Source organism: Mchenga conophoros, linkage group LG4 (genome assembly GCF_057382185.1).
Source record: "Mchenga conophoros isolate Kocher_MC1m ecotype Shallow Benthic linkage group LG4, M_conophoros_male_GT1.1, whole genome shotgun sequence".
Classification (NCBI taxonomy): domain Eukaryota; kingdom Metazoa; phylum Chordata; class Actinopteri; order Cichliformes; family Cichlidae; genus Mchenga; species Mchenga conophoros.
In genome coordinates, this window is record NC_140529.1 from 13,792,643 (window position 1) to 13,818,637 (window position 25,995).

General features: G+C 41.5%; 1 protein-coding gene across 7 annotated transcripts in view; it reads right to left on the bottom strand.

Moving 5' to 3' along the window:
• mei1 (meiotic double-stranded break formation protein 1) overlaps positions 1–25,995 on the bottom strand; it is a 65,010-nt gene that overhangs the window by 35,757 nt on the left and 3,258 nt on the right. For 5 of the 7 annotated variants that reach the window (XM_085270487.1, XM_085270490.1, XM_085270486.1 and 2 more), the window contains 13 exons: positions 23,335–23,385; positions 19,992–20,065; positions 17,304–17,409; positions 12,726–12,935; positions 10,167–10,345; positions 8,445–8,559; positions 7,537–7,763; positions 6,359–6,462; positions 2,271–2,405; positions 1,711–1,825; positions 1,121–1,212; positions 669–816; positions 151–262 (listed from right to left, as the gene is read on the bottom strand). In XM_085270487.1, coding sequence (XP_085126613.1) covers positions 151–262; positions 669–816; positions 1,121–1,212; positions 1,711–1,825; positions 2,271–2,405; positions 6,359–6,462; positions 7,537–7,763; positions 8,445–8,559; positions 10,167–10,345; positions 12,726–12,935; positions 17,304–17,409; positions 19,992–20,065; positions 23,335–23,385 — 1,668 coding nt within the window. The remainder of the gene's footprint in view (positions 1–150; positions 263–668; positions 817–1,120; positions 1,213–1,710; positions 1,826–2,270; positions 2,406–6,358; positions 6,463–7,536; positions 7,764–8,444; positions 8,560–10,166; positions 10,346–12,725; positions 12,936–17,303; positions 17,410–19,991; positions 20,066–23,334; positions 23,386–25,995) is intronic. The other 2 variants (XM_085270491.1, XM_085270489.1) reach the window with 1 other exon arrangement.

The following is a 25,995-nucleotide window of genomic DNA, read 5'->3' on the forward strand; positions in this document are numbered from 1 at the left end:
TCAAAGTACTGCATAGACTCCTGTGAAAACATTCTTATTCAAGACTAAGATTTACCACAGACAAAAAAAGAATGATACCGTACATCATTCTATCATATCATTTCTTATCATGAAACACCTACTGCTGTTTTGAGTTTATTCAGAACTCACCGAGCTTATTTGCAAAGGCAGGCATGAGAGATGGAAGCAGGGTGAACTGGGAAGATAGGATAGAGTAGAAGTTCTGCAGTATGGGGGCACTGGGTGCACGCTCACACATCCTCTACACACATAGGAATTTACAGACAAAAACAAACCACAAACTGTAAACAATTTTTTCCCGTGTGATTGATTTTTTTAGCCTGAAGAGACCCAACGAAATATAACATAAAAACAATTACCAACACTACAGCAGAGGCACTGATCAATAGGCACGCATGTCCATGTGTACGCAAAGCTAATGTAGACAGAGGCTGTGTGGCTGTGCTTATTAATATAGTCATTTAGAGGAGCCGCCAGACGGTGCATTATAATCAGCATGACCTATTTCTCAGAAAACAGCAGCCGGCAATTGATCATTTCCTCAAGTGTTTGGTTACGACTATGAAAGAGAGACACAGGGTTAAGATGAGAAGATGATTAATGTAAATCTGGGTGTACGTGTGTGTGTGATGGTTTTCAGCTCTCACTATAACAGTGGGTATCCAGACAGCGTCACAGCAGCGGAGCAGGCATTGACACAGAGACTCTAGAGAGTCCTGAGCACCGCTGTGCTTGTATGGAGCTGTAAATGTGTTCTCCTTCAAAACAGGGTCTGATGCACACTCCTCAGCCAGCCTTGAACAGATATCAAACATACACAATAACCCGCCTATAAAAAAATACACAGAGATAGATGCAAAAAATATATCTGTAAACACTCATACCAAGGATTTCATTAAGCTCTTCCATCTGCAGTTTAACAGAAAAGATGTAATTCAGTTACTTCTACGATAGTTATTGATTCAGTCCTATTTTCATCTTCTTCATTTTCACCTTTTTTCATCCATATGAGAAAATCTGACAGACATACTGTAAGAAACTCATAAAACTTTGTAAATGCGTTTATTCAGTGATGCCACTGACTTAACAACGTTCTGACCTGCAGGCAGACTGAAAACAGACCAGGGCCTGGAGCAGAAATCTTTCAGACCTCAAAGCCTGGCTGCTGGGATCTGACCTCTTCATTCTCCCCTGAAAATTAACAGAGCGAGATGTTAAAAAGGGAGTGCAGAAAAGAGAGAAGAAATGATGCAAAAGTCAGGAAATCACATCAAACAGAAAACCATCATCCTTTACAAGTACTAGTAAATAATGGAACCTCTTCATAAAAACAGACTGAAAGAGACCCCTCTGTTATACAAGAATCACCCACTCACGTGTATATCTCTGGTTGTTACTTTAATGTTTCAGCTTGAATATAAGTGCATGCAAACTTGTTGATAGTCACATTAAATACCATTGTTGCAACACTGTTCATTTTTAGCCAGGAATCAGGACTCTTTAAAAAACAGCGGTGACAGACAAAAAAAACGGCATCAAAGAGAGCTCTGTGTCAGTGTAACTTTTGAAAGCACTGATAACCACAGTGGGTGGTGGGGTGGTGGTGACCACTCACTGTAAAACCTGGCACAGATTGACAGACGAGACAGATCTCGTATTTTTCCATTTGCAGATAAAACAAAATCTCACAGAGCTTCGCAGATGAGCGGGGGAGGGCAGCGTTAGGTTGACAAATCTGTTGGTGATGGCCTCTATCAACTTGATTATTGCCTCGTACTGGACTGGTCTGGACTGGTGGTCGAGTCTGAAGAATTCAAACACAAAAGTAAACACTTGATATTATCGGGGGTGGAGTAGGTGGATGGTGCAGGGAAGAACAAGCAAGCGTTGCAGAAGGGCATTGGTGTGGATATCAAGTAGTTCTGTATGTACACCCATGTGTGACCTACACAGAAGTTAAAACAGCTCAAACGATCAATTAAGTGTGTAAGTATGTTTTTACTTTTTTGTGTCATGCTGTGTTGTTGTACATGTCTGCTACTAATGTGTTTACTGTGTGCATAAAGGTCTTAGGCAATGTATCTGTCTGTTTTGTCACTTTATCACTAATAGGTCAGAAAAAATTATACAGAGAATTTGCTTTAAAAGACTCTAAAAGGTTGCCTGTTTCCTCAGGATATAGTTGCACAACCGCCCTTTGGCAAGAAGTAACTCTTTTACATATTTGCAGCATACATGTTTGTGTATACCTGAACAAAGCAGAAGTAACGCTGGCTGCCTGTGTGGCTACCAGCAGGCAGGAAGAGGAGACTCCACCAACCAGGACCTCTGAAACTGCCACAAACCCTGCGCCACTGGGGAACAGACGCACACTTGCAGGTTGTCTGCACATGCACACAAACAGACATGTAAAGCATTACCAGGAAACCTAATAGGGTTTTGCTTGTTGAAGCAAAGAATGAAAAAGGAAGACATTTAAAAATGACACATCACAGTGGATCTGAAAGCTGCAGAGAACTGTGCTAAAAGAAATCGGGAATTTTTCACTGATAGGAAATTTTTGACATGAGAGTCAATAAGAAACCATGAAAAAGCTGACCGTCTACTTTTTCTTTTTGCCTGACCTTATCTATAATTCTTTGTCCTGCTGTGCCAATAGCAGCAGTGACTGTTTGCTGAGTCCCTGCCTCCCTCACTCACACACACACAAACTCTCCTTAAGGGCAGGCACACACAATAAACAAATAGTGCTGACCTATCGGCCTTAGAAAGATCACCAGAGTACATCTCCAAGCTGCAGCATCACAGCTGTGCACTGGCTCACTGTTGCCGCAACATTAGTTACACAGAACATCCTAAATAACACATGCATGCAAGTGTACACAAACACACAAATTGTCGTGCCACCCCTGCGTCATTTAAGCGAGGTAGCTGCGTGCAGGAGGCAGCACACTCACTTACACTTAGCAGTGAATGCACCGAGACAGCAGGCACTATATTCAAATCTAATTAAACTTCCTAACTGTGCTATTAGTTACATTATGTGCACAATGGCACAATCTGTAATCAAACTAACTTTGTATTGGGGGGCTAGAGGGTTGAAAGCAGACTTGTACCTCAGCTAGTTGCTGTCTTGAAAAGTTCAAGCCTGCAGAGCATGTGTGATAATGGTTCTTGTTAGAGCACTGTATTGATTTTTATTCGCTGTGGATGATCCAACCCAAACCCCGACCTTAATAATAACTGAGTCATGTCGGGTGATTCTATATAAAAATATAGCTTTTATAGCTTTACCATTACAATTCAATTCTTTACTCAAAGCCTTACACGTAACATTAACCTAAACCTAGTCTAAAAAAACCCTCCTCAACCTCCTAAAATGTTGGGTCTCAAACTCAAACTGTTTTTCATAAAGACAGATATACAAGTATACACCCAGACAACACACACAGACACACAGGTGCACACACACACTTTAGCTTGTTCAGCACTTTAAGAGCACCGGCCCTGCTTTTACACTTCTACTCAGCGTAAAGGACAAATTTCCCCCTAAGATTATAAAATCTCTTATCCTCTGTATCTCTGCCATGTCACAGGGGAAACGTTCCATTAAAATTATGTCAACCTTGCAGAAACAAGACTCCTGTTTTTACTGGCTTGAGATATATTTTCATCTCCGAGACAGCAGACAGTTAATTCACATCTAATTAAAGTTTCCAGTCCACCGTATTTAACATGTTTTACAGGAGGTAGCGTCTCCTTGTCGGAGCAGATGGAGCTGCGCGCGATGTTCAGTAAACGAGCAAATGTGTGGTGGAGTAAAATCTTCAGCATAATTGGCTGTGGGGTTTTGGTGAAATGACATACACTATGTAAACTTTACAACCACAACTTACCGCAAACAGACAGATGTGCTGATGGTTTAATAATAATGGAATAACTTTTAAAAACGTTACAAAATACACGCATATCTAGCCACAAGGAACATTTTACAAACGTATATAAGTATTGGGTATTGAATCAGTGGTTTAACAAACATTTGAACACTATATTGCCAAAAGTATTTGCTCGTCTTCCTTCACAAACATGTGATGCAGTCCTATCATTTGCAGCTATAACAGCTTCAACTCTTCTAGGAAGTCTTTTCAACATTTATGGAAATTTTTGATTATTCTTTCAGAATTGCATTTGTGAGATTAAACAATGATGTTGGACGAGAAGCCCTGGCTCAGCTCTACTTAATCACAAAGGTGTTACATCAGGTTGAGATCAAAACTCTGTGCATGACAGTCAAGTACTTCCACACTAAACACGCTCATGTCTTTGCAGACCTTGCTTTTTACACTGGTGCACAGTCATGTTGGAACAGGAAGGGGCCATCCCCAAACTGCTCCCACAAAGTTGGGAGTATGAGGCTGTCCAAAATGTCCTGGTATGTTGAAGCATTAAGAGTTCCTTTTAATGGTACTAAGGCACCGAGCCAAACTCCTGAAAAACAACCCCACACCATAATTCCCCCTCCACCAAACTTTACACTTGGCACAATGCAGTCATATAAGTACCGTTCTCCTAACAAACCTGGTCTTGTCCATCGGATTACCAAATGGAGAAGTGCACTTCATCACTCCTTAGAACACATCTCCAGTGCTCTAGAGTCCAGTGCGTGCTTTATACCACTGCATCTGACCTTAAGCATTGCGCTGCTCAGCCATGGAAAGCCGTTCTATGAAGCTCTCTCTGCGCTGTTCTTGAGCTAATCTGAAGGCCAAGGCAAGTTAGGAGGTCTCCTGCAAATGACCTGACCCCACTCTGTGATTTTAAATGTCCTATCACTATCATCAGTGCGTTGGTGGTTCTTTGTGTCCGGGGATGGGCGTCCGGGTACACACCGGCTCACTCCTTGGCGGCCACTTATCGGGGCCTGGAGCCTGGGGCTCGCTCGGGCCGCTTCAGGGGCGGAGTGCCCCCGGTCTCTCGGCCTGGGGCTCGGTCACTCAGGCACAGCTGGCTGCTGGCGGAGCTCACGGGCGCGTCACTGCAACCCCCCCCCGGCTTCTGCTCCGCGGCTGCTGAGTGACCCCTCATCGGGGACTCTCCTCAGCTCTTTCTGGGACAGTGGCGCGGCTGCCCCTCTGTTGGTCTTCCTTGGTCTCTTATGTTCTGAGGGCCTCTGGATGTCTGGAGTTTTGATTTCCTCCATACCTGCTTCATGCCCTGGAGGACGGGGGCAGTGGCTCCCCACACCCTCTAGCAAATCATTACATGAAGGAACCTTTTAAAAACAAGCGCGTCCATGCTCACAGGTGTACACACGGGTGATCACACACACAAACTACACCCTTTTTGGCTACTACTTCGAAGCGCACTGTGTGCCGTCGATCTTGCGTGCTGCACGGTAATGTTTAGTATTTGGTATTTACTGTCGTATTCCCATAAATCATTGTGATGTTGTTTATTCTATTGCTCTCGTTTTCTTCTGCTTGTTTTCTTTTTTTTTCTCAACAGGTGATCCAGGTGATCGATATATGCATTTTTTTTCTTCTTCTTTCTCTCTGCTTATTCTGTTGTTGTTGTTGTTTTTTGGTTTTGGTTTTTTTTCTTCTTTCTTTCTTTCCACCAGTCAAGTCTGTCCCGTATTCAGCAAATGAAAATAAAATAAACAGTAAAAGGTGAATCAAATGGACCATAACGGCAAGGCTGGGATGGTCAATTTGGTAAAGTAAATCCGTTGGGCATCTTTCTTTGCCTTTAGACAATAATTCTGATAGCAAAAGGGCCAAACGGGACAGGCAAAAAAAAAAAAAAGTCCTATCACTTCCGAGCTGTGCTGCTGTCAATCCCAATTGCTTCCCCCTTGTTATAATACCACTAACAGCTGACTGTGGATTACTTAGTAACAAGGAAGTTTCACGACTGGGCTATCATGATTTTGATTTTATACACATGAAAGTGATTGGAACACCTGAATTCAATGATTTGGATGGATGAGTGAATACTTTTGGCAATATAGTATATTAATATCATTTGGCTAATCACCAGCGTATTTTCTGAGGGAGCCATATTGTAAACTGTATAATAACATTTTAAATATTAATCTATTTACTTTGGGATCCCAGTGATTATCATTTCTTCTTCTTCAGTTGCTCCCTTATTTGCCAGGGGTTGTCGTAGCAGATGGATCTGCATATTTGATTTGCCACAGATTTGTCATGCCAATGCCCCATTTGAGGCATGCCTCCCAGAGATTTGTTTGCCCTCCTGGCCAAATGTGTTAACTACTACACTATGGAGCTAGTCAATAAATAGAGTAACTGAAGAAAATAAATATCCATCTCACCTCTCCAGTATTTCTCTAAGGAGCAGCAACCCTTGTTTTGGCACTTCCAGGTTGGTCAGCTGCAAAGACTCCTTCAGACTGCGCACCAAGGACTCCATACCTAGCTTGCAACACAAACATGCTCACTGCTTCAAAGAAATACTCGAACTCTCAAATGAGCAGACACAAAAACAACAACAAAAAAAACACTCTCTAACCTTGCTCGGTGCCAAAGTTCTTAAGAGTTGTTGAGAGACTACAGCCTACAGCAAGTTCGCATATTAAAATGAGTGACATGCTCATAAATGTATCACAAAGGATGCACACACAACAGCACTCGCAGCCTTGCATGTTAAACAAACAGAGACAGCGGTACATCTTTCTAATTTACTGCTACACGGAGTCTGCTGCTGTGTTCATACTGACCTAGAGCAAGAACCTAACAGCAACAAGGAGTGGTTAGAGCAGATATCCTGTGTACTGGTAAATTAAGTCTGCATAGCAAGTGTTTCTCAAACTATTTCTCTGGGGTGGTGCTGAAGTGCTGCAATTACTGTGGGGCCTCACATGCATAATCCATTGTAATGGCTCACATCAAAGGCATACAAACACACACACACACAGAGTGACACATACACATGCATGTGTCTGAACAATGCTAAGAAATGCAATATTGTGACATTTTTTCCCCAATCAGCAATTACTGCTCGCTTCTGTAACCATTTTCCTAATATTTGGCCATTTTGCCTGATTCTTGTTATATTACAAAAGCACCAGCTGTCTAGATGAAATAACCCAGAATAGAGTAGCAAATTCTATTGGTCTAAATTCAATTTTAATGCGACTGGGAGCAGATGGAGCAGATGCAGATGTCGAGAAACTTCCACTTTGGAGGGTTTATTAAAATTTCCAGTCGCTGTCAGAAAAATTACAGAGTGCAGCGTCATTCCATCTAAGCTGTCAAGGACCTGTCTTTCCATCAATTATCCAGCAGCAGCTATTTTCAGATACGTTAACCGATATACAACGAAACCCAGGGCTGAAGACAAAAAGCAGAGATGGCATCGTCGTAATTCACTCAGGAATGGTTTCTGATCTGCTGTTTCAGCTCTCTCGCCCATAGATTTAAAAGATGGATGTCGAGACAGATGCACAAAAGTGAAGCCAAAACATTTGAGAAACAAACACTTCCATCTTACCTTGTTTATGCCATTCGCAACCGGAGCCTCTGCAGTAGTGACATATTTTGTCTTTGCATTCACACAGAGAGATACAGTGGTCGTGCTCCTACAGCCTGTGTTCTCACCGTAAACAGAGTGACACTGGGAGAAAAAGAGGGGCTCCTCTGTTAGTAGCAGCAAGCAGCTGTAGGCAGACCACAGCAGCACCTCGTTGCTACTACAGGCCAGACGGTCAAACAGAAACTCTTTAAAAACAGTGACAAAAAGACAATTTTAAAACTTTGTTTTGTTCTTTTAAACAAAGTTGAAAGAAAAAGAGAGGACAGGGAAGAATTACTACAACACTCTTCTGAAAGTAGGGCAATGTTTTCTTGCACATTAAAGAGGACCTGTTATGCTAATTCCCAGCTCCATATTTTTATTCTAGGACCCTACTAGAGAAGCTTCACATGATTTAAAGTTCAAAATAATATTTATTTAGATTATTTCATCGGGTCTTTTTGTAGCCCATTAGCACATCTTCTGTCTGAAACACGTTGGTTTTACTTCCCTCTTTCTTCTGATTGGCTCGCCCTTGAACAATAAAAGGTCTGAGCAGCAGGCGGGTGGGGCTGCTGACATTATACAGATGGATCGTTGTAACAGTACATATGGAGGTATGTAACTAGGAAAAATATAACAGGGCCATGTGAAACAGTACGGCAAAAATTATGACAATGTTAGCCAAAGCCTCATCAAAAGTAATGACAATAATAATCGCAGGCAAACAGCATAAGAAATACAAAGTGGCAGATAACATAATAACAGGAGTCTGGACAAAGAGAAGGATCCAAAGGGAACACAGAGGAAATCATTAATAGAACAATTCAAAGAAGGCATTAACTCATCGCAGCGACTGTGTTTGTGTGCCTGTGTGTGCGTGTTACCAGGTACGTCAGCGTTGATGAAGGGAGCACTGTACTGACTGGGGGAATGAACCAGAACAGATGCAATACACTTTGCACTGGTCACCTGCAAGTTCTCATCGCCACTCAGAAGCAACTGAAAGACACAATTTAGGTTTTTTTTTTTTCCAATCCTTGACTTAAATAAAGATGCGTGTTAATCAAACAGTGTGCAAGACTTCCATAGTACTACAGTGTTTACACTATAAATGTTTCTTCGATTCTAACGGCTCATGATAGACTGAAGCAACAACTGGCTCCCATCTTCCATGCACTGTGTGGCATTGCAGTTTAGTGTGTTAGTTACCTCTGCCAAGAAGGTTAATCTTGGCAGCATTTGTGTGTGTGTGTGTGTGTGTGCATGTTTATTCTCTGAGTCTGTAAAGCTCAAAAAGTTTTGAATGAATTCTATTAAAAGTTTCTAGGGGTGTCGAGTGGGGTCATGTTAACAATCCATTCAAATTTGGCTTACATCCACCCAGGTTTTCAAGGTAAACTTAATGATTTATTGGCCGCAAACTGACAAACAGCCTTAAAACCTTATCAACATACAGAAAACACCATTTAAAGTTTTAAAGTATCGTGTCACATTTAACCTTTGACCTCTCCTTCAAGGCCAAGAGACTGATCTGAAGTTCAAAGAGATAATAATGCTATACAGATTTATTGATGTTTCTTGGTGCCATTGTCGATATACAGGGAAGTATATTTTGGTATTCTAAATATTACGTTTGTTTGACCTCTGACCTCATCTTTAAGGTCAAACTTTCAGAAATTCTCTTTTCTCTTTAAAACTCTGCTTAAAATTATGCTGCCTGTTTGCATTGGCACCAATCAAGCAATGATATTGGTGTACAGTTTGTATCTAAATATCATGTCACCTTTGACCCTCGTTTCATTCAAGTTGACCCTACAATATGTTAAATACTGTCAAGAGAAAGAGAACAAGCTGCCTAGTTAGCTAGAAATATACTGTAATACAATCTTATATAATAAGCTCAAATTATTCATGTTCATTTATTTACAAATCAGTACTTATCATCCATTACCTACTCCTACATAATGTTTGTGTAATCAAAGTAAACATCTGTCATGCTACCTTTATCTGATTCTTACTGCACTAAAAACTTCATAAAGTAGATTTAAAAAGAACAAAGAAAAAAATGAATAAATAAATAATATAATACTATTCCCCTAAAAGTAAAGTGCCTTGGCGGAGTGCTTCTTGTTTTCGTTTGAATATGTTAAAGTCTGGAGCTACAACATTTTGACTCGTGTACCGAGGGGGGATTTATACTTTTGTAAATTCCACACAGAAATGGATTAGGTGCAGATTATATACGGCTGAGGGTGTAGTCGTTTCACCGACAACCAATCCCAAAACAGTGCTGGTCTGACGTCACAGCGTTGATTATTTAGTTAAGAGTTTCATTTAGAAGCAACACATTAGAGAACAGAGCCCTCCATAAAACCTCCCAACGTCATTAGCTGTTCTGTAATGTGAGTCATCACTGAGAAAATCTAACGAGATGTAAACTACACAATGATTTCCCAGACATGAACCACAAATATTTGTCCAGGGTAAAACCCCACTGAATCCCTATTCAAAGGCACAATAATCCAGGATTAGAACTTCTTGTTATGATTATCGTCAGAGCCAGAATGCAGGTCTTGGGGATGAGAGCAGGATGTTTGGACAGAGACCTTTTTCAGTATGAGAGGCAGAAGGCAGTGGTCAGGGGGCTGTTGGTCTTGGTTTTGGCTGAGGCTCTGGCTGTTGTTGGCGAGGATGTCCTCGTTCTCATCGCACATGACCTGACAGCTCAGGCTGTTCATCAGAACTGACACAGCATCAGCCAGATGCACAAGCTGTGACAGCAGGCCTAACAGATGAAAGACAAGCTGTTACAGATACTAATGACACAGATCAGAAGTTTTAAACACGATGCAAAGTTTATACAAAGGCCTAAACATGGCTGAGATCTACACATGCATGTGCTGATAAATACATTCATGTTTTGTCTGGTTTCTTTTTAAATTTAGAATAAAAGGTGCACAAATATTACCTACAGTGTCAGTGTCACCACTGAAAATCGCCACCATTAATTTGATAATAAACTGGGCTATTTCAAATATCACAGAGGGAAGTTTTATATTAGATAATCATTTATAAATATTAAACACCTTCTATAATAATAAAAGTCTCACGGTGAGGGATTTCTTCAGACTCAGCACCGATTTGTAATCATAAAAATACAAAAATGCAACTTCCCAAAGTGCAACATTATTAAAATACAATAATCTTACTTATATATTGTAGCCATTTCCAAATGCTAAATAAAATTAATAATACCTCCTGCTTCTTCCATCATGTTGCTGCTATCGTAGGTAAGCTTGCTGGTATTAAACTAATAACAACAGTTCAGCCATGTTTACTTTGCAATTGCAAACCAACCTCTATTTCAAACCTGCTGTGCAACACATTTTTCTCCCAAGTTATTACAGTGGCATACATTCCAACTTTAAATTTCTGGGAGATAATGACTCTGTCTTATTTTTCGTAAATGTCTGTACCTAATGTAGATCTCAGTTCTGGTTATCACCAAAGCGCACACTGCAAGCTTATTGTCCTTATAAGTCAAAGCTCCTCCAGATAGCAGGACTCTTTCATCTCCACATAATCCTCCCTCTTTCTCCATATAGCTTCGCTCTTAAGGAGATTTGGGGGATTTAGGGAAGAAAACAACTCCTTTTTGTTATTATTAAGCCGTACAAAGTAAGGGAAATTTCTTAAATTACATTTTTTTTTCAGTTCGAAAGGCAGATGTCAAATGACCACATTGCCATTCAAATAAGTCCTCGGCTGTCTTCTCTCAGCCAGCAGGGAGTGAAATTTTGTTTCATACATTGCTACAAATTCACCACCTCTCTTTTAATCTCACCAAGATCCTTGTTTTTAAGGCCTGAATAACAAAAATCTACATGATCAGACTTTTAGATGGTAGAAAACCAATTTCACTCTAGTTAGGTATCAGTTTAATTTGCACTTCAAAAACGCAAATACTGTAAATGTCGGGCTATAAGCCGCTACTTTTTGCACAAGCTTTGAACCCTGCGGCTTTTAGTCAGGTGCGGCTTTTCTATGGATTTTCCATGATTTTTGTGATATCGTAAGACGATTTGTTTTGTGTGTTCCGCTGTTGTACGGCACTACGTTGCCTGGCGGAAGGATCGGGGTTCAAGAGTGGTATGTTAGTCACATGTCCGTCCGCCAGGCAACGTAGTGCCGTACGAAGTAGCGCGAAAAACAAACTTCAAAGTAGCGCTACGCATTCAGCGGGAGTCGTGGATGATGAGCGGCGATAAACTTGCAAGTTATGCCCAAAAAGCAAGTTATGCCCAACTCCACCGGTGGATTCTGACAGCGTGGAAAAGTGTGAAAACATCCACGATCACCAACGGATTTTGAAGGGCTGGACTGCTGCATGATGGAGAGGAGGACACCGCCACGGCCCTTCTGAGGGTGTTCGACTCTGACACTGACAATGAGGATTTCTTTGGTTTTGAAAGTGACAACGAAGGAGAGAAGAAGAGTGGATGACGAAGCCATCCTGAGCCTGTTTGTATCCGACACTGGAGAAGAGGACTTTGGTGGTTTTAGTGCGTAGGAAGAAGAGAAAGATGGTGGTGAATGACTGACTTTTCTTCTTGTTAAAGCTGTGTCACTGCACCTGAGCCTAAAAGGTAGGCCGAATCTATTGTTCTGGTGTGCTGTAGGTTATTGTTATGTACTACATGTGCAAACATGTACCCATAACTTGTTTTTCAAAATATTAATAAAAGTGATGTCTCCAAACAATTCCCTTTGTGCATATTCTCTTACATATGATAAGTCAACATTGAAACACCTGCGGCTTTTGGTCAGGTGCGGCTAATGTATGTACAAAACAGGATTTTCCCCTGATTTTAGCTTGTGCGGCTAATATTTAGGTGCGCTTTGTAGTCCGGGAAATACGGTATATGCAATTTTTCATTTAAGCAGCTACTGATGTAGTCAATTATACTTTTAAAAATCTGAAACTGAATGCCTTGAGATTACTTTATGATAATCAACTGTCATTTTCCCAACATGCTGTATCAAATTACATCGACATTACTTTATCCATCTTGTAAAACATACTATGTTATAAAAGGATTTGTTTAAAAAATCACCCCCAAAAAATAAAACTCATAAAATGTATTCAACCAAAATATTTTTCTCACCGACACAATATCTGAGGAGCTGCGGGGAGCTGGCATTGGCTAATGTTTTCAGCAACACATTACACACTCTGTCCCTAACAGCAGAAGGCAAGGACTGGGCTGCTGAGCCCCCAGGAGCTCCAAGCAGTTGGAGCCACACATACACCACTGCACCCTTCAGTGCTTCGTCTGGGAAAAGCAGCGCTGAGCACAGGCGGTCTAACAGGGGCACTGGTGGAGAGAAATGGAAACAGGTAAGTACTTAGAGCACAAGTAAGACACAGGCATAATCATGTGGTATAGTTGTTAAGTGTCTGTATGTTGTTGTGAAGCAGCTGCTTTATTAGGTACACCTGCTTAATTGCTTGTTAACACCATTATCTAATCAGAGAGCAGAAACTCAATGCATTTAGAATAACAAGAAAGCTTTGAGCTGATAGGAAGACAACAGGAACTCAAGCCAAGGTATGCAGAAAATCATCTTTGAATTCACAACATGTTGAACCTTGAAGCAGATGGGTTACAGCAGCAGAAGACCACACCGGGTGCCACTCCTGTCAGCTAAGACCAAGAAACTGAGCTTAAAATTTACAGTGACTCACCAAAACTGGACAACAGAAAATTGGGCAAATATTGGCTGCAACATTTACATGTTGGGTCAGAATTTGGCATAAACAACATAAAATCATGTTGTTTACCTTCTCTCATGGGCTCAGGCAGGCAGTGGTGGATGGTATGGAGGATATAATTTCTTGGCACACTTTAGGCCTTTAAGTACTAAGTGAGTCTCATTTAAACACCACAGCCTCCCTGAGTATTGTTGCTGTATTGTCTATTCATTTATGACCTTCATGTAACATCTTCTAATGGCTGCTTTGAGCAGGATTAGACGATATCTCATAAAGAGATACAGATCATCTCAAACCGGTTTCTTGAACATGAGAATGAGATCACTGTATTCAAATGGCCCCACAGTCACTAGATCTTAATCCAATGGAGCACCTTTGGGATGTGGTGGAACAGGCGATTAACTTCACAGATGTGGACCAACAAATCCACAGAAGCTGTGTGATGCTATCACGTCAGTATGGACCAAATCTCTGAGTTATGTTTCAAGGACATTGTTGAATCTGTGAAGATTTAAGGAAGTTTTGGAAGCAAAAGGGGGTCCAAGTACTATCGAGGTGTACCTAATAAAGCTGCTGATAAGTGCATAAATAGACGTATGATTGCAACATCATGTGACATTTCAAGATATTGTACATTTCAATTACCAAGAAAGAAGTCTGCGAGTATGTACAGAAATGCAGGAAAATAAGAGAAACCCAGAGGTGAAGTAATTGTATTACTGTGAGAGAAGCTCAACAGACACCACAAAAGGACAGTGAGATTACAAAATGGAAAAAGTGCAAACTGCTGGGAACAAGGTGGAGAGTTTCAACTCTAGCTATGACAGACAACGGTGGACCCAGTGTCGGCGGGAAAATTGCCTTGAAGATGAAACGGTTGAAGATTGGCAATTGTGGGAGAGAGCAGAGTTAAACGGCAGATGAGAGTGTGAGCAGACTAGATTGAAAAACTATGCAGGCGTAGATTGGAGCATAAAAATATAAAAACACGAGTACTTTTATAATTATTTTCACAAAATAATTTGAACCCTAACATTAGTTTGTTGCTAGGAGAACTTAATTACTCATAATTTTCTCCTTTATACATCAATGTAAATAAAAGGGCAAAAAATTAAGAATTTAGTGTGAACACACCAGTATACGCGATGGCAGATGAGACACAGGCAGGAGACTGGAGTGGCTAAAGAGGGGTGAAAGAGTCAAATATGTCTAAAACAGCAACAATGAGAATAGTTGCACAGCGGATAAGAGCACAAAGCAACACGGGACTCAGCGAGTGTCGAACATGGAGAGAAAGAGACAGAGATGACAGAGCAGGAGAGCCAAATCCAAGCCAGCTGCTCTCTGGAGCAGATCAAAACCCATGTGAAGCAGAAGAAGCTCCCAGACATGTTTGATTAAACCGAACTATATGAGGCGGCCAAGATGACAGCAAAGCATAAAGAGAGAAGCGGTGGGGGTGGGGGAGAAGAAGGGAAAAGAGGTAGAGGAGGTGGTAACTCCTCCACAGACAGAGGATAAAAAATATGTAGGGAACAAAATATGAGCTGCAAAAGAACAGATGAGAAATAAAGCGACGTGCTGCTGTTTAATGCCACTCAATGAGAAAGAAACAAACACGGGGGAGGCACGGCAAACAGACAAAAAGGTCGTCTTGTGCTTTCCTTAAAGAAAAGAGCAAAAGTTCATTTCTGTTTACCTTGCTTAGTGTTTGGCTGCCCTACTCTGATGCTTTGAACTACCTCTCTGTTCATCTTCTGATCCGCTTTCTACAGTATTTAACCATCGCTTTGCACTTGTTGCTTCACCCTGCTTCCTCTTTCTTGGTCTATTAAAAAACATTTTAGTTTCTCTATATTTTTGTAAGCACTTTCTAAAAAAAATGTCTTGTGAAAAGTCTCAGCATAAAAAAGTGCTTGCAAAAAACCAAAAACAAAGCGGAAATGCTGAATGCTGAGATGATGCAAAGCTATAGAAATGATGAAACTTGCCATTTAACTGTTTAATTTTAGATGGCTGATATTTTTACATATCAGCTTGTGAGAAACATTTTTAACTTGCACTATTGTCCTTTCCTTCTTTCATCCCTCTTGTTATCTCTTTTTGCCTTCCATTTTTCTTATCTGTTTCATCTTCCCTGTTTTGTCTGTATCCGCTCCTCAATCAGTATCAGCAATACAGAAATCGAAGAGAAAATTCTGGAAGAGAAAAGTCAACGAGTGAGGACAAAAAGAGGGGTTAATCAGTCAGAAAGACAGGCAGCCAGTGAGTCAGAGACAGAGGGAAATCTCCTGGGTGCTCTGGGCTTGTGTTGTCATTGCCTTGCTGTTGTCGTTAGTCCAAACAGCCCCACAGAGACTTGCTGAGTGACAGGCCACAGACAAGCACACACAGTCAATAGTGGCAGCCCACATCTTGCATCAACATTGTAACAACTCACCACTACCTGCAGCTGCTGGAGGGAGCTTGGAAAACTCATGAAAATACATGAGAGGTGGACACACATAGCATAATAAAATAACTACGGTGGCTGCCTTTTTGACATAAGGACCACATTCGCGCTCGATCGTAAAGACAAGCAGTCAGGCGTGACACAAACACAGCACAATGCACACACGAACACGAAGCTGATTGACAAAGCCTAATAAGCACTGTGGAAAAATGATTCGGAGAGTACAAAGATATCATACAGGTGGTTGTAAAAGAGATTAAATCAACAACTGTGCGTTGGGGGAGGAGTATCTTTTCAGCTCGCTATACTACAGCTTTGTACCTAGATAAATACATTCATATAGACGGGGAGATTCAGGGAAAAGGTTCGGATGAACATTTGCAGTATTTGTAGCTTTTGCTATTTTACTTTCAGCAGGTGCTGGTATGGGATTGGCTATGCAGATGGAATTTTAAGGTTGGTTATCTCGGTGCAGCTGGAGAGCAATTGAAAAGGTCATAACAGCTAGAGAGATTGAATTGAGAGAGTTCAGGGGAAAGGATATGGAAGATAGACTTGTGTGATTTTTTCTAATTTCTTAGAGGCAGAGGAGGTGGAATAGGGAACAGCATGAGAAAGCTGGTTTCAAAAGTAGACATAGTACAGCTATTTCCATCAGCCAATTTTCTTATCCAACTAGGGGACTCAGGAGGCTGTAGCCTGTCTGAGCTGGTATAGAACGTCCTGGATATGTCGCCAATACATGCAGACAATGCTTTCCATGCATCTTGGATACAGTTTAAGAAGATCAATATAGGCTACGGTGACTGAAATGTAGATATGTCTCTCTAAGACAAAAGCGATCAGGAAAATTATGTATTCCTTTATATCTTCCTCTTCCACTTCAGGTGAACTCTACATTTCGAACACATTCTTGGATCTTAGCCCCTGAAATAATACATTTTTAATTCAGTTTCTGCCTCTCCAGTGCCACAGTGAAGAGTGAAACAGAGACTGCACAGTAAGCTACCTGAAACCTGACCGATCCTGTCTCAACTGCATTTTTAAAAACTGACCTGAATCAACGCACGTCATCAATTTCTTGCAGATACTCTATACATTCCGTAAGGCAAATGAATGTCTTTGCTATACAAAGGGGTCAGTGGCTGTGGCCTGCTACACAGCAGTATGTTTACAGTTTAAAAAGTATTTAGCGCCGGATTATAAATCTCAATGAGAGGAATTCATGAAGCATGAACTTTATAAATAAGTCCACGCATCACCTTTCCACCTGTATCCAGTGCTGGTAAAAACAAAGGGGAAAAATTATGCGTTGCTTACAACATTTCCAAGAACTGTTTATCACTTGACGAGATAAAGTTCACGCTCGTGTTGAGAGACGAGCTTACTGATGTACCTTTCTTGATAATGGACTGTAAAGAAAATAGAAACAAGGATGAAAACAGACTACTACTACTAGGGGCTACGTGTCCCTGTATTACTCTGAGGTCTCACTGAGTGTCATTTCCAGGGTCTCACCATAATGAGTCACAAGGCTCTGGGACACAGTAGGGGCAGCTTTTATTAGGTTACCCAAGAAGCTGAATGTAGGCAGGAAATGCTTCACACTGAGCTGCTCAGTAAGCTAGAAAAAGAACACAGAAAAAAATCATCAGTACTTACACACACACACAGTAATATAAAGGAAATCTTAATGCATTAGATCATAAAGCTCTACAACATCGGTTTGCACGGGTGTCTTAAAGCTAAACGGCTATTTTAATGGTAGGTTAAAAAAAATCTTCAAAATGACCAAAATATATTTTAAAACTACTACAACAACCTAAATATCCTACTACTATGGAAGCCCGTTTCCACCACTAAAAAAAAAAAAAAAGGATCCATAACTCAAAATTTCGAGTTATTTTCTCGAAATTTCGAGTTATTTTCTCGAAATTTCGAGTTATTATCTCGAAATTTCGACATATTAACTCAAAATTTTGAGAAAAGCAACTCGAAATTTCGAGTTAGCGCTGCCAATCAGTAATCTACGTGAATGACGTCATTTCCATGTTACCCGGAAGCTGAAGCCCTCAGCTACAAATGCTACAGCTAAGCTACCGGTATTACATCCAGTCGTGAATGCACAGATTGCTGAGTGTTTTCAGCCTGGCTTCACAAATGATGAAATCCCTGTGTTATTAGCTGAATCACATGGTGTTACTATCAGCAAACATACTTTAATTTGTTGGGATCCGTTTTTGAGTGCGCGGTCCTGCGCCATATGCTTCCGGGTAACAAGAAAGCAACCTCATTCACGTATATTTTTGATTGGCAGAGCTAACTCGAAATTTTGAGTTATATTTCTCGAAATTTTGAGATAATAACTCGAAATTTCGAGAAAATAACTCGAAATTTCGAGAAAATAACTCGAAATTTCGAGTTATGGATACTAGCTTTTTTTTTTAGTGGCGGAAACGGGCTTCCATATACTACATATATGTTATTAACCGCTTAAGTTTTTTATTTCCACTCGATAAAAAATCTCTGAAATTATTCAGCGAGAGCTCCACAACAGTAAGGCCAAGCACACACGACAATGGGCTCAGAGGATTTGTCATGGTCCTGGGTCTTTTGACCCAGCGTTTTAAGTTTGAGTTTATTTTGTTCATTAGGTTATCTAAGTTCATTTGGTTATTAGACTCCTTGTGTTTTCTTCCCCTGTATTTAAGCTTCCCCTCACCCTTCGTGTTTCATGCTGCGTGTCTTATGTTATCAAGTTTGTATTATCATGCCTAAGTGTTTCTAGTTCTTATTATTTCCCCCTCGTGTTCCAACTATGTTAAATCTCCCTTGCCCTTCGTGTGTTTCATGTCTGTTGTCTTATGTTGTTATGTCTGCCTCTCATGTTCCTGTTTCATTTTGGAGAGATCTCGTGTTTTTATATTATGGATTATGTTTTGAGTCCTTTGTAGTACTGTTTCGTGTTTCCCTAGATCTCAGTTATGGTTATCTTAGGTTTTGCTCTTTGGCTTCGTCATATGGCTTCCCTGTGTTCCATGTTATGTCCACTGTGATGGTTTTGTACCATATTTCAGGTTCCTATATTCTGTCTCCCCAGTTGCTGTTAAGTTTGCATGTTTAGAATTCAGTCAGTGTGTTTCCTGTTTTACTTTGAAGGTCCATGTCTCATGTGAGTGTTTCTAGTTTTGCTTCCCTTGCCTCGTCCTGCTTTATTACCCTCAGCTGTTCCTCCATGTGTTCCCACTTCCCCTAATCACCTCCTGTGTATTTAAGTCCTCTGTTTTCAGTGTGTGATTGTCAGGTTGTCTGTTGTCCACGCCATGTTTCCTATGCCATGCTTCCAAGTTTCTTGTCTAGGTTTTTCTTATTGTTTGTTTAGATTTCCCAGTTTAGGTTTGTGTTAATTTTGCTTCAGTTTGCCTTGCCCTTTGTTTGTACCTTTTTTACCAGCCATATTAAACGGCTCGCTTTTTGTTAACATTAAAGTTTTGTTCCCTGTTCCTTGGAGTCTGCATTTTGGGTCCTTTTTCAATTCATACAGTCTGCCCTCGCCAGACTGTGACAGGATTAGAGACACTCGAGAGATTTTTGCCTCCTTGTCCCCCATCACCAGCTTTGAGTGAGGTAGGAAACACTCTATCAAAAGCTGACATTTTTATTTCCACCAAATACCAACTGCAAATTGGAGAATTAATAATGGGTAAGTAAACACAAAAAAAATCCTACAACTGCAACTCTACCAAATCTGGTGCAAGAAAAATGAAGCATAATAACACTAGGCCACTTCCATACATAGTGATACACAGAAGAAGGGTTAATCTGAGCCAAGTGCTTGCGTGTTTAAACTGAAAAAAATAATAATTTCTTCCACTAACAGTTTGTGTCAAAACTTATAATCAAGCTCTGTTCTTGTAGCATAAATGAGACTTGTCTGCTGTGGCTGGTGTTATATTTTTCTGTCATCATCAGTATACACAGCTATACTGTTTTCCACCTGCAGCAGGATGAGCCTTCTCCATTACTGTCTCCCCCTGAGGTGACACAACAGCAGCAAGAGGGAGACAAGCACACTGTCTGTTTACTAAACAGCCTTGGGAGAGTATGACGCTAGTTACACAAGTGCTATTAAAATTTTTAAGATGTTGGGCATGTTCTTCTGCCTGCACGTGCACATGAGTAGGAGCGTTTCTCTATTTGTCTTACCTGTTTGTGTATCTCATCCAAAACGAAGCGAAATGACAGCTCGCTCTGGAGCTCCAGGAGTAGCTGAACCAGCACTGACGCAAGTAAACACACACACAAATGTATGCATAAACATCACAAATAAGTGCAGTTTCACACTTTCGCACAGTCACTGCAATTACAAGACAGAAAATCAAAACAGTCAATGTTAATGAAAAATCCAGGTGTATAATTTTTGAAGTTTTAAATTATCCTTCACAATCTTCTACCACTGCTTTAGAAATTTGCATGCGATTAAATGATTCAAACAGGAATTTACTTAAATATGAAGTGCCTTTAAATAATGGTAGTTAAGGAATTTGCGTTACATAAGGCATCGTGTCACACAAGCCTGACAACCACAAGGCGCTAGTGGAAAATGTGCATTCCCTGACTGGGGGGAGGGTTGTGCACTGAAAACTTTGCCATGGTTGGCAGCAGATTGGTGTGGTTGCTCATTACGGTGCAGTCACCGTTTATTCCGAGCAGTAGTGAAACTTGAAGAAGTGCAATGCAAGCTGGGAATGGAGAAAGTAAAGGTTGTGCCTTAATGCTGCCTGCAACCAACACAGTTCAAAAAGTGCAAGTCTGCAGAGAAGACAGCTTCTTACATGCTAACTGCAGCAATCTGCTAGCAACCAAAGGAACTGCAAGGAGATTTTTGGTGCAGCACTGTACACCCTCAATTACACCCTGCTGACTGCCAGGAACCTCCAGTAAACCACTTGCTACCTGTCAGAGAATACAGTTGCCAGTGTTCACTGACCAGTCTCTGGGTCTGTATGAAGGTAGCTGTAGCAATTAGTTTCACAGCAACTGCCAGCAACCTCCAGCAATTTCTTACAGCCCTTTCTTTAAGCCCTTACCAAACATTTCTACCGATCAGTGTTAATCAGTATCAGATAAATGTGCCATTATTTTACAGCATACTGAAATTTTAGAGCTGGCGTCTAGTGTGACATTAGCGCCCTGGAGCTCCAGTGGCTCCATGGTTCATGTGTCACATGACGAAGAGTGAGCTCAGGGCATAAGTAGTGCTAGAAAACAATATCATGTTAGGTGGAAGGTTTAGGAACCTTTTTTAAGGTCTAAAAAAAGTGATGGACAAACAGGGATTAGCATTGTCGTGAGTACGTATGGAGAATGTTTGTGTTACTTTTCTCCCTGCCAAAGGGGAGAGGCAAAAGTCCCATACTGCAAACTAAACATAACATTTGGGGCAAGTTCAATTTGAAAACTGTGCAAAACATAATGATACGTATGCAAGTAGAACCTGTTTCCATTAAAGGATGTGCACGGGTGTGCAACAGGCTATGAGTTGTGGTATATTTCCATTATTGGGTGTTATACAAGCGTTATCCAAACAGTAGTGACATATATTAAACCCTGTCATAGGGCTGTGCGATATGACCAAAATCTCATATCCCGATATAAGATATCTAAGATAAGATAACTCTTTATTGTCATTGCACAGTCATACATAGTACAGTATCTATCATCCCGATAACGATATAAATCACAAAAATTTAACATTTTCTGTAAATTCTGTGAATCTCGGGCAGCTCGACTTGCGTGAAGTGTTTTCAGCTGGGCGCTGTGTAACTGGAGTTGAGACTTTTAACAGATGCATGACGGCATAGGTTGTAACGGCCGCCGTTTTCTTTGTATTTATTACACGGCGTGCTGCGGGGAAAAGCCTGTTCTAACGTTTGAGTTTAAGGTTTATTTTTTTAGTACCTAACGCATCTTTTTTCCTTCTCATCCGTAAAAACTCTGCATACACTTTCACATAATTTATTTTGTTTTGAAAAGTCTCAACAGGATCTTGAGCTTTATTGTGAAAGGTTAATATGCAAAATAAACAAGCGGACGGCGGGGCCACGCCAATGTTTTACGGTCGTGGTTGCAAACGACAAAAACAGTCGCTTGTCCGTCCGTAGTGTGGTTATATTAAATGTAAGAGAAAGAGAGAACTTTAACAAATTAATATAGCCACTACAGTGACCATCAAAACCACGAAAAAACGATAGCGTAATCTGAAACGATAGATGTTTTTATATCGTCATCCGATATATATCGTTATATCGAACAGCCCTACCCTGTCATATCAAAAAGGCAGTGTACCAAATAAATAAACTGCAATAGATGCAAGTTTAATGTTTAATGCATCGGTTTCCCTCTCAGTTACAACGCAAGTTCTCATTAAGCTGTAACTGCAAAGCTGAACAATTCTGTGAAGATTGTAGGCTTTCTTTCTCCTTCTTTCTTATCTCCTCACACTATGACTGCATTATTTATAGCGCTCAAGTGATTTACAAAACGTGTGCTTTACACACTGTCTGTGCAGAAACCAAATGCAGTGTCACATTTTAAGTACTCTTCTAACTGTTACAGAAAAGCAGTCCCTTGGGCATTTTTAAGACAGCTCCCGTAAAATCATTTGATTCGCAGCCATAGGTCCAGGCTGCTGGGGGATTCCCATGATGCACTGAGTGTTTCTTCTTCAGTTACCTTTTTCCACTCATGATGCATTTATATACCTGCATTTAATTAGCTATTACTCATCTCTGGCTCTCTTTCACAGTATGTCTCTGTCCTGTCTTCATCTGCTCACCCCCAACCGGTCGCGGCAGATGACCGCCCCTCCCTGACTCGGGAGGTTTCTTCCTGTTTAGTGGAAGTTTTTCCTTTCCACTGTTGCAAAAGCACTTGCTCATAGGAGGTTCATATGATTGTTTGGGTTTTCTCATGTATAATTGTAGGTTCTTTACCTTACAATATAAAGCACCTTGAGGCAACTGCTCTTGTGATATGGCGCTATATAAATTAAATAAAAGTGAATTGCACTGAATTAATTTGGACTTACTAAAAATTTTTATTTTTAGCATTTTTGAAAGGCTGCAATGGGAAAATCTGTCTGAGTGTTTGAAAGTGAGACTTTGCCACGAGGCCAAGATTGAGGATACAGAATAATCTGCATTTGGCTGCCCAAATAAACTCATTAAGTACAAAGAGAAATTCGCATTTCAGCTTTGAAGTCAAAGATCGCCTTAGCCACCAGCCCTGACCATTATCAGCAAGAAGGCTTGTATCCTCCAAAAAAAAACAAAAAACACTGACTGTGTGTGTGTGTGTGTGTGTGTGTGTGTGTGTGTGTGTGTGTGTGTGTGTGTTCACAAAAACAACTGCATAGAAGGCCTCCATCTATGTTTGCGTGAGTGCAATGTGAGCACGAGTCTGTACATAGAGTGTGTATGTGTGTTTTCCTGAGCACACACAGACACACAAGCATACATCACCAAACCAGAAAGAGGCATCTCTTCACCTTGGTCAACCTTCTCCAGAGTTACAGGGTCCTCTGCAGTTTGAAGCATCCCTGGGGACAGAGAAGATATGACAGAGCAGATTTTAAAAGGCATACTTCAAAAACCACATGCACTCTTGCTTCTACACAGAAGTACAGGAGGAAGAAATTTAATGTCATTATGCAAAAAAAAAAGGATGAAATAGGACAAAATAGAAAATACAAATTACAGAGACATTAGATGGGGCTTCATGCTAATAAAGATCTATTTGATCATACTGTACAGGGTACTCTACCTTGCATTAGCTTTGCTGGACATCCAAGATAAAGTACTATCTTAAAAGCATGTTAAAGAAAAACAACTCAGTGTAGTGATGAATGTAAGGCATATTTTTATTGGATTATGCTCAGATGGAGAAGCACAATTCATGCAGACAATCCCACAAGAACTCTAATAGCTCTTTTAACGTCTTGTCAGATTGGTCAGAGCTTTTATGGCTTAGCATTTTGCCACACATCCTCTTATTGTGCTAATTTGATTAGAGCTTAAATGGTTTCAACATAGCACTTAATGCGGCAACCTAATAATCCTCCAATGAGGAAGTTATCAATAAAACCCTCGGATGATCTAGCATTAAAAAAACATACAGAGGTTCAATTATAGCAGTGTAACATTTGCAATAGAGGAGTCAGTAATTTAGTGTTGTGAGAATAATGAAACACAATGCAGGTCTATATATTAACAGTCTTACTGGCTCCACTGGGATTTTCACGGCACGGCAACTCATTCCATATTTAAAGATCCTCAAAAATTATTGCTGTCATGTCATCCGATATGTTGACACAGAGAATTATTCACGGTACAGGAGTCGAAATAACTTACGCTACAACTTAAATGCAAACAAGAAATCACAAATAATGAAAGTCTTGATAGTTTTATATGTTTTATACTTTTGTTAATAGCTCGTATTTTGTGTCTTTAAATCAAACATTTCAGAAATAATTTCAGAAACCCCGTCATAGTTAGTCAAAGGAGCTTGCAAAGAAAAGCGTCTGGACTTCTTTAAGTTACTTGAAGATGGTAATCCCGAACCAAATGGTGGACACCAGAGGTGAAGGGAGCCACCAGGCTGAAGAAGGAGTCCTATCGGGCTTGGTTAGCCTGTGGGACTCCGGAGGCAGCCGACAGGTATCGACAGGCCAAGCGGAATGCGGCTCGGGCAGTGGCTGAAGCAAAAACTCGGGTGTGGGAGGAGTTCGGAGAGGCCATGGAAAAAGACTTTTGGACTGCCTCGAAGAGATTCTGGCAAACCGTCAGACGTCTCAGGAGGGGAAAGCGGTGCTCTACCTCCACTGTGTATAGTGCTGGCGGAGCGCTGCTGACGTCGACTGAGAAAATTGTCAGGCGGTGGAAGGAATACTTCGAGGACCTCCTTAATCCCACTGACACGTCTTCCGAGGAGGAAGCAGAGTCTGGGGATGAGGGGAATGACCCGCCAATTTCCGGGGGCGAGGTCACTGAGGCAGTTAAACAACTCCTTGGTGGCAGAGCCCCTGGTGTTGATGAGGTCCGCCCCGAGTTCCTGAAGGCTCTGGACGTTGTAGGGCTGTCCTGGTTGACACGCCTCTGCAATGTTGCGTGGAGATCAGGGGCAGTACCTGTGGACTGGCAGACCGGGGTGGTGGTCCCCATCTTTAAGAAGGGGGACCGGAGGGTGTGTTCCAACTACAGGGGGATCACACTCCTCAGCCTCCCTGGGAAAGTCTATGCCACGGTGCTGGAAAGGAGAGTTCGTCCGTTAGTCGAACCTCGGATACAGGAGGAACAATGCGGTTTTCGTCCTGGTCGCGGAACACTGGACCAGCTCTTTATCCTCTCCAGGATACTTGAGGGTGCATGGGAGTTTGCCCAACCAGTCTACATGTGTTTTGTGGACTTGGAGAAGGCATTCGACCGTGTCCCTCGGGGTGTCCTGTGGGAGGTGTTGCGGGAATATGGGGTGTCTGGCCCATTGCTACGGGCCATTCGATCCCTATACAACCGTTGCAAGAGCTTGGTTCGCATTGCCGGCAATAAGTCGGACTCGTTCCCGGTGGGTGATGGGCTCCGCCAGGGCTGCCCTTTGTCTCCGGTTCTGTTCATAATTTTTATGGACAGAATTTCTAGGCGCAGCCAAGTGGCGGAGGGCTTTCGCTTTGGTGGCCTCAGAATCTCATCTCTGATTTTTGCAGATGATGTGGTTCTGTTGGCTTCATCGGGTGAGGGCCTCCAGCTCGCACTGGAACGGTTTGCAGCCGAGTGTGAAGCAGCGGGAATGAGGATCAGCACCTCCAAATCTGAGGCCATGGTTCTCAGCCGGAAAAGGGTGGAGTGCCCACTCCGGGTCGGGGATGAGTTCCTGCCCCAAGTGGAGGAGTTCAAGTATCTTGGGGTCTTGTTCGCGAGTGATGGGAGAAGGGAGCCGGAGATCGACAGACGGATTGGGGCTGCAGCTGCAGTAATGCGGACGCTGCACCGGTCCGTCGTGGTGAAGAGGGAGCTGAGTGTAAAAGCGAAGCTCTCAATTTACCGGTCGATCTACGTCCCTACCCTCACCTATGGCCACGAGCTGTGGGTAGTGACCGAAAGAACGAGATCGCGGATACAAGCGGCAGAAATGAGCTTCCTCCGAAGGGTGGCTG